Raw genomic sequence first — 9,437 nt, 5'->3', positions numbered from 1 at the left:
CACTCAGATGTATGAAAAGGCTACAAATAGTTTGGATTATGAAATGGTAAATGTAAAGATAATATAGCTCTTATCTGAAAGAAAGCTGTAAAGTATTTACACCGCAGTTGATGTAGGCCTAATGCTTTGGGACAACAATATCTGTAAGAAAAACATTATTATTATTATTATATTTTAGGGGAAAATGGGACACTTAAAGTGCAGGATAAATAGGTAATATCACAATAAAATATCTTCGAAACCAAATAATCCAAATAATGGAGGATCTGGTGAAGTTGGTGCTATGAACAGAATTTAAGTGCTTCTGTTGGCACTAAACCTGCATGACAGCCTAGAAAACCTCAGGTCAGGTTGCAACTTGAACCCAAGCCGCCCCTCCACAGAGGGTTGGGCTACTACAGTACACCACCCCTGTGGACGCGTTTAAGACTTGCATAATGTCTCCATCTCGCGGTTTACAGGTAGTTAGCAAGATGTCAGAACGTCAGCTGTGACTTTGCTGTTACACGTATGTAACTATTCGGCGGCTGCCACACAGTTCAGCTATAACTACGTTGCATAGTCAAACGAGTTGGCATGGATTTCATCATATGTTCTACATTGAAGGAATATTTATTTACACAGAATGTCATATTTTTGACTACGCACATTTTTTTTTACTAAGTTGCAGAATGTCAGTTGTTTGTCCATTGTTTATGAGTTTTCAAAGAGATAACTGGCTAATACATGTATTGATTTATGTCGATCTCCATATCATGTTCAGGGCTGTAATCTGTGTTCTATGATACTATTGTCAGATGTAATTTTGTCTACCACTAGATGGGGCAATTGTCATACTCAAGTTTCAAAGATAAAAAGTTGGTAACTAGTTCAAAAAAGTTGGAAAATTACTTTCCCGATCTCCAAATTTTCATTATATTGTGCATGAATAACTGCTTTGGCATTGCTAAATAAGGTGGTAGTCTACATTTAGCCCACATAGCACACCAATACATACCATTCTCTTGACGAGTTAATAGCTCTGAGTGCTTGACAATAGTCCAGGAGCCTCCAGATTGCAGCGCCTGTTACGTCACTTGAACTTGGAAAAGTCGTGGCCGCTTCAGGTTTTACTTTATTTTGAGCTTTGGCCACGCGCGGGATGCTTATGTGTTCCAGACTGTGCAGAGTTAGCCTACAGAGAACAACGGGATGATTATAGTGTCCTAAATTTGGATAGCTTCTCGCCTCAGCAGGTTCAGATACACTTCAACGCAACATAGCCTACAGAACAATTATGTCGGAATTTAGGCGTTGACCGTGTATACAAGAAAAGGTAAGTGTTTTCTTAAGATGTTTGCAGATGAGTGTTTGAAAATATGTAGTCCGTTGTGATCCACGGGATAGCCTAGGTTGAGTTTTTTTTTGCCGTAATGCCACCTACGAGAGGATCTACTTACTGCCCAGTAATGTTTATGTGGATGTAGACTTACATCAGTCCAACCAAACTGAGAGTTAATTTGCTCAAACTTGCAGCCACTGAGAATGACAGTCTTTCTTTGTAACCTCATGAGAAAGAACCTGATCCTCTGACCCAACTCGATCTTATCGTTAATGTGTAACCAGAGAAAGTTGCAGAGCACCTCAGTCGTTGTCCTATAGTTTCATTTAACTTTTACCCTCTCGTCGGTACAGGCTGGAGTCATCGTATCTCGCCGAGCCACTGCAATGTTTGCTCTGTGAGGTTCTGTGTCGACCGTCGTTTCTTAGTGACACCTGAATGCCACTCACGATGGACTACGGGAACGAGGTGGATTTATCAAACAACATCTTTCCGCTTTGGAAGAGACGTCCCAACACTGGTTCTAGAGACTTGAAACTAAAACCTCGACCTCTGAGTTACCAGATCGACGGGGTTCATACGACGGATTTTCCCGTGGAGGACAAAAGTGCGTTTACTCTGACTCAGCCCGCAGAAAAGCTAGTTGCAACGCCAGCTGGAAGCACCATGGTCCTGACACATGTCTTAAACAAACCAAGTCGGAAAACACGGGTGGTAAGAAGCATCAGCATTGGACATTTATCCAACGGGAGATTTTCTCTTTCTAAAAACAAACATGAGGTTGACAAACACTGCACAGGTAGCAATGGAAACCGCATTGCTGGTACAACCAGAATGGCAAACGGGGCCTCTGTGTGTCAGGATGTCAAGCCTTCTTGGGCTGACAACAAGAACCTCTCCAGCCCACTCACTGTCATGTCGCAGAGTGACCAGATCGTTTTTGGGAATTCGGCATCCTCTCCAGACCACATGCGGATGACATACAGACCTCACAGCCTGAGTGTCACGCCTCAATGCCAACATGAGGACACTGGGGCTTCTTCCCCCTCTTTCCCCGCCTCCTCCCGCAGCTCATCCTCCAGCATCATGTCCCTGTCCTCCACCCCGAGTACCATCTCTGATCCGCCGACACCCCGCACCCCATCACCAGAAGATGGGGTGTCTGGTGGGGTGCTTCCACGCCAGCCTCCAAATTCCTCCCCGGTGTCTGAGGGGAAGCACCCCCCTTCTGTCGTCCTGAGCACCCAGAGTCCTGCTGCACAGAAAATGGGCACCCAGCAGCTCATCCCCCAGGGGCTGGCATCAGACATCCGCCCTCCTAAAACCGGACACTTTGGTGCTCAGAGCAAGGGCTCCGGTGGGCTCCTGGACCCTGGCAAACGGGCTCAGCGGGCCCGCAGCCTTGTGGAGACCGGCTCCTTCTTCTCCACGACCACTGAGCGAGAGGAGGGCGCTGAGGGGGTGGAGAGCCCCGGGCTGCTCAGGAGAGGGCTGCGCTCCACGTCTTACAGACGGGCGGTGGTGAGCGGGGTGGATCTGGAGGTGCCCCCTACTGATCTCAAGGCCAAACGCCTCTCACAGCCTGTGCTCAGGGGGGTGCTTGAAGACCCATCCAGCCCTGGGAAACATCCATCCAGCCCGGGGAAACATCCATCCAGCCCAGGGAAACATCCATCCAGCCCGAAGAACAAGGTGTGTAAATCATCCATCAGTCTCGTTCATTGAATGGAGAGCTCTGATAAGTAGTGAGTTCTGTTGATAAGCAACGATGCATTAAGCAGTTGTAGACATGCACATTGTCTCTCGACTATTCTGCTATTAATAAATAAAGGGAACATAAACCTCACACGATTCATTTTAAGCTCTACATGCATGTGCTTTGGTTTGTGGTTTTTTTTTTGGGCCATTGAACCTTTCATGACCTTCAGGGGTGGCTTCTATTGTGGGGTATTTGGGGTCTGAAGAGTCCTTGTTGTTTATTTTGTGCCTCAAGCACTTCCCAACGTGCAGGCTAAACTTGGACATGTCAAAATCTCACAGTCACACTTGGAGAGGTCAGAGTGAAAGGTCAGGAAGGTGAGAGGTTACTGGCAGGTGTGCGAGGATGACCTCTTCTTTAGCCATCACTCAGAATGTCACAGCCCTATGAGAACAGCAGCAGGAGCACACTGGGTTGGTGGGCAACGTGGCCTCGTTGAGCCCTATTTTATGGGTTTTATGTTTAGAGAGGGAACCCATATGGAAAAGATCTGACAAAAGCACTTGTCTTGGTCCAATACTTGTCTGATAAATCTGTGGTAAAGAGCTTGAATATACATCTAATACTAAAATGGAATAATGCGTAGGTCATACATTAAACATTTTTTCTATGTTACTGTAAAGAGGTCATAAGTCGTATATCGTATACTATATAAAAATCCACATACATGAATTTGACAGACTTTTTCAACATGGGAAGTTAAATCTTCAGTGATGTAAACAAATCCAAAATCCGACCCCACTAATTGTGCGTTTCTCTTTGTCGGCAGAGTCCGGACAAGAAAAGAGGCATTCCGTCGCAGCGGACGTTTGACAGTGAAGGTAAGCGTTGCTCGTGCTTTATTCTGGGATACTGTTTGAGTCTAAAAGGGGAAACGGTCGGATGAGGCAAATGTCCCGTGGCCCTGTCGGCCATTTGTCATAGGAGCCGAGGAATGCTTTGATCCTCAGGTAGACACGTTTTAGGCATGCAAAGGATCTGCAGTCTACACTGTTCATCCAGCTGGTTGTAGCGCTTGAATCTCTCACCAAATGGAAAAAGAGGAATGATGAGGGACCACTGAATGATATTGGAATGTGTGTTGGAATGTTGTATCAATGTGTTTGAAGTAATGTCTTGGCATTGGATCAGTGACACAAAAATATGTATTACATATATAAAAAGAACACATCTTCTATCAAAATGTTTTAAATAGGTTTATGAGTATTTGATTTCTGATGAAGTGATTGAAGTGACAGTATTTGTCCCTGTATTTTAACCATCGGAAGTAAATATGACTTTAGTGGTTTCTGGGGTATTTACCTGCATGTGTAACTGGCCTGTTTCAGAGGACGAGGTCTTGTACCAGAACTACCAGGAGAAAGCCCTGCACAACGACTCTGACGAGGATGCAGAGTCTAGGGAGCCCAAGTCTGACGATCGTATTGTGGTCCAGTACAAGCCCATTCGAACGTCCTGGAGTCAGCTCAGTGTGGTAAGCCCAAAACAAAAGCACAGTGCTGCTGATGTCATTACCTTGTGCACTTTTATATGCATTAACACACGCAAAAGAGTCTGCACAGCACTTGGAAGGGGCACTTAGACGCATGAGGGGGGTGCTGTCTGGTGTGGTGGTGTGGGGCAGTGTGCTCTAACCTCTCTTTACTGTCACACAGGGCAGTAGGAGAGACTAATGGAGGAGAGGGCACTGCATTCGGTCCGGGGGAAAAGTATTCCCTCCAGAAAGTAAAAAAAGTAAAATGTTAATGGATAAGCTGACTCCTATTACAGTATTATGTAACTGAGTTTGAGGCTGAAATGGCGGGAGTCAGTAATGCCATTTTCCACTTAAGTGCTGCGCTCGCTCCCTTTTGTTTTTATTTACTTGTATCTGGAGCAGTTTAGGGGCTCCTGCCAAAGCTTTAGGAATTTCTTGGAAGCCAGTCAGACTGAGCATGAGGTACACTTGCACACTAACAAGAGAGAGAGAGAGAGAGAGAGAGAGAGAGAGAGAGAGAGAGAGAGAGAGAGAGAGAGAGAGAGAGAGAGAGAGAGAGAGAGAGAGAGAGAGAGAGAGAGAGAGAGAGAGAGAGAGAGAGAGAGAGAGAGAGAGAGAGAGAGAGAGAGAGAGAGAGAGAGAGAGAGAGAGAGAGAGAAGAGATTAAAGAATAGAAACTGGGAATGAAACTCAAGTTAAATTCTGGTAAATACAGAATGACTAAGAGGCTGTAAGATAGTCGTATGAGAGCAGGGAGACCTGAGTGGACAAGAAGGTTGAGAAGGTAGGGGAGTGAGAGAGCAGAGACTGGATGAAATCTAGGAACATTTTTGGGATTTCTGCGCCATGGTCTCCAGTGTCTGTAAATTGTATGTTTTGGCAGGAGGAATGGTCTGGAGTTTCTCAGCTCAGGAAGCAGAACTCCGAGCACTCTGCAGTGACAGGTGTGCACACCTGGGGCCCTGGAGGACCCAGAGTTGGAGGGAGTTTTGATAGAAAATGTTTGGGCATAAATGTAAAAACACTACTTATTTACACAACTGATTTAATTCTGACTTCAGGCTGTGTGTTAACTGAGAAATATGCCTATAAATCATCTCTCAACATTTGAACTCCTCATGTGCCCGCTTCTGGAGTAACTTCCACATATCCTAAATCAGAATAGAACTCAAAACAAACAGCAGGTCCTTTGACCATCTGGTCCTTGGAATAAGAAACAGAATTGACTGGTATTATTTATTTTTCTGTTATCAATTTCATGGATTTGGTTGGCGAGGTCAGACTAGGACTTGACAAACATTCCGGCAGATTGTTCAAATACTTCAAGATTTGATATGAAAGATAAGACCTAGAATTACATTATTTGTTCTCTGAGCTGGCTGGGTTCCACTGCTCTGTGTGTTTGTGTATTTGCATACTATCAGCCTAAAACTCTAGCTCTGCCTCCTTTGCCCCTTTTGTCGGTTTTTGTGGAGTGCACTCGAGCAGAATTGCAGTTGTACTTTCTGTTTCCTGAGAAAATCATTGTCCTTTCCTAGAAATGAAGCAGAAAAAGTCAGACAATGCAGTGTAGCTTTCTTCTCTCAGCACCTTGTGTGAGCCACACCTGCCTGAGCGCCCTTAGGAATCCCTAGACGCAGGTTGAAGTTCAGTGGCCTAACATGGGTTGCCAGGGACACTAATGATGTTTACAAGCCTCCTGACTTACTTGCCATCCTGGTTCCTTTTATTTGTTCTTCGCGTTTGTTCAGGACTCTTGCGTGTGAATGAGTTTGGAGTCTTATTTCATTTAAGGTTTTGAAAGAAAAGAAATCGACTCAGAGAGAGAGAGAGAGAGAGAGAGAGAGAGAGAGAGAGAGAGAGAGAGAGAGAGAGAGAGAGAGAGAGAGAGAGAGAGAGAGAGAGAGAGAGAGAGAGAGAGAGAGAGAGAGAGAGAGAGAGAGAGAGAGAGAGAGAGAGAGAGAGAGAGAGAGAGAGAGAGAGAGAGAGAGAGAGAGAGAGAGAGAGAGACACTTGCCTATTTTATGCTGGTTTGAACAAATACATCTGTACAGAGCTGATGGCCATGGAGCAGAGGATCCAGTGGTTCTGGATACAGGTGTGTCCCTGTCATCTGACCCCGCCACAGGAACCTCACTGCACACTCATTTCCCCTGGAAAATTGTGTTCAGTTTAATCCTGGTTTGAAGCCGATTGCCTATGTGAACTGGGGGGAAACTTTTTTCGCTGATTACAAAGAGCACAGGTTTCCTTTGAAAGGCTCAAATGCTGCCCTGCCTTTATGGGCTTGTTTGCCTGAGCTGGTTAAGAATTAACAGAATGCGCCTCGGGAACCTGATCGGCTCTCTATATACCATTCACTATGCCTACAAGCCCTCACCAACCAAGTAATCATTGCATTACGCCCACATACACACACACACACACACACACACACACACACACACACACACACACACACACACACACACATAGAAATATATGTGTATGTGTGTATAAATTACTACATATTATAATAACCTCAAATTACTAACACTAGTGCAGAGAAACCTCCATACTCCTGTGTGGTGCACCCTGTCCCCACTTTGAGCAGTCCAGCGGAGAGGCTCTTTCAGAGTGCCACCGCCTGCCATGAGACATGCCTCTGTGTTAGAGTGGAGCCAAGCAGACGGGTTGTCCTTGTCACGTCTCACCTAAACACTGCTGGACTTATACGAGCCTGTAGCAGCAGCCTGCTGTTCTGATTTAGACCCAAATAGATGAGACCTAAAATGGTGAAGATGGGACTGTTTGGGACCCTTTGAAGTGTAATGCACTCTAACCTAATCACTGAGTGTGTGTCTTTCCTTCCTTGCTTTTGTCCCAGGTGAAAAAGACTGGAGCTGCTGAGAGGTTAAGCCCAGAGGATCGGAAGAGGCAAGAGGTATGAACCCCAGTTCTCTCACTGAAACACCGTAATATCCACAGAGTTGCACATTCCAAGATTATCTACCCGGACTAAGGTATATAGAGGTCAGGGCCATGCTTTCTGGGTTTATCTGATTCTATCTCCATCTAGTTACTGTTATTTTGTCCCCCCTTTCTGGCCACACACACACACAGACACACACACACACACAGACACACACACACACAGACACACACACGCACAGACACACACACGCACAGACACACACACACACAGACACACACACACACAGACACAGACACACAGACACACACAGACACACACAGACACACACAGACACACACACAGACACACACACAGACACACACACAGACACACACACAGACACACACACAGACACACACACAGACACACACACAGACACACACACAGACACACACACAGACACACACACAGACACACACAGACACACACAGACACACACAGACACACACACAGAGGAGAGGACGAGAAAGAGGGCTTTGACCGTTTTTGGGAATTGTGTAGATATGTCTTGTCTGAGTTTCAGTTGATGGCTCATTAAAGGCATAAATAAACAAGCACAGCACAGCACAGCACAGGAAAAGGAGCAGAAAGCAAGCCATGAGCTTATGTTTCAAGACAAATGGAATCGGGGATAGTTGAGGCACACATACCAGTTCACTCTAAATATACAAGTCAAATAATTGTTATTGAGTTCTAGGCATAGTGAAATAGCTGCTCTTTCCATTTTTGCTCAACCTGTTTGTAAGTACTTACTGTAAAACGCTGTTATGTTCGGTATGTTAATTAACGTCATCCACCTCCAGATGAACCGCTTCACCAATATCCCCTTTCATTTCAAGAACGTGTGGCCCCCAAAAACATTGGCCCTTTCTTATTCTAGTTTCTCTTGTTCTCTTATGTCTCAAGACCATCTTTGAGGTGATCTCTTCAGAGCACAGCTACCTCCACAGTCTGGAAATCCTGATCCGCATGTTCAAGAACTCGGCAGAACTCGGCGAGACCATGACCAAGACGGAGAACCACCACCTGTTCTCCAACATCTTGGATGTGTGCGCGGCCAGTAAAAAGTAAGCACTGCTCTGATCTGATCTGTCACACTCGTTCCTTTTTATGCAGCTCTATGAAGTCGTCTCTCCTCAGTCAATGAAATCTTCCCAAGGTGGATTTTGGTGACCTTAGCGGAGACCATGCATACAGCACCTTGCTTCCCCATCCTTAGCCTCATGCCCTCAGTGCCGGCTGCAGCCACAGGCCATTATGTGCACCGTCAGGGGAACTGTGGAACAGGGCCCAGGAATGTCAGGAGGTCTGGAAGCAGTGCAATTAAGAGTTGATGTTGTTGTTGTTGGTGGTGGTGGATGAATGCGCGCGTGTGTGTGTGTGAGAGAGAGAGAGAGAGAGAGGGAGAGAGAAGGTGTATTTGTGTGTGGGCGAGTTTGTTTTTGCATGCATGGTTGCACGGCACAGACTGGCTCAGTCGAGGCATGTTTCCGGTGGCTGTTGTTGGTTTGGTTGGCGTGTGTCCTTCTAGAGGATTCTCCCCTGCCTTGTGTGATCTCCCCACATGCCTGCCTGTGTCTGGGCAGGATGAGTAGTGGGACACGCATGTTTAATAACTCAAGTTTTTAACAGCTGCCCTGGAGCTCTGATCGGTTTTGGTAACAGGAAGTGCTCATTGTTGATTACCATTCTTCCATCACTGACTGGGAATTTACATATTATTACTGTAGGGCTTTTGTACTGTACACTGCTGGACACATGTTTGTGCTTAACCTGAGCATCAGTTTAGACTTGTTTTTTGGGGTCATTACTCAAAATGACCTTGATCAGTCACTCTGATGACTAACACTCAGATAACATTAGCTTTTACTGATGACGGTGTTAATCGGTTCCAACACACAAAGGCCTAAAATAGGTGTAAATGCAA

General features: G+C 45.7%; 1 protein-coding gene across 1 annotated transcript in view; it reads left to right on the top strand.

The window, feature by feature from the left end:
• The first annotated feature begins 1,052 nt into the window (after positions 1–1,052).
• LOC105904818 (rho guanine nucleotide exchange factor 26) overlaps positions 1,053–9,437 on the top strand; it is a 27,360-nt gene continuing 18,975 nt past the window's right edge. Inside the window, exons 1-6 of the mRNA XM_012832753.3 lie at positions 1,053–1,315; positions 1,675–3,013; positions 3,850–3,901; positions 4,409–4,554; positions 7,424–7,480; positions 8,417–8,577. Coding sequence (XP_012688207.2) covers positions 1,760–3,013; positions 3,850–3,901; positions 4,409–4,554; positions 7,424–7,480; positions 8,417–8,577 — 1,670 coding nt within the window. The 5' untranslated portion in view covers positions 1,053–1,315; positions 1,675–1,759. The remainder of the gene's footprint in view (positions 1,316–1,674; positions 3,014–3,849; positions 3,902–4,408; positions 4,555–7,423; positions 7,481–8,416; positions 8,578–9,437) is intronic.

Source organism: Clupea harengus, chromosome 9 (assembly GCF_900700415.2).
Source record: "Clupea harengus chromosome 9, Ch_v2.0.2, whole genome shotgun sequence".
Taxonomy (NCBI): Eukaryota; Metazoa; Chordata; class Actinopteri; order Clupeiformes; family Clupeidae; genus Clupea; species Clupea harengus.
The sequence above is the reverse complement of the archived record's forward strand: the minus strand, read 5'-3'. Positions and strand labels throughout refer to the sequence as shown.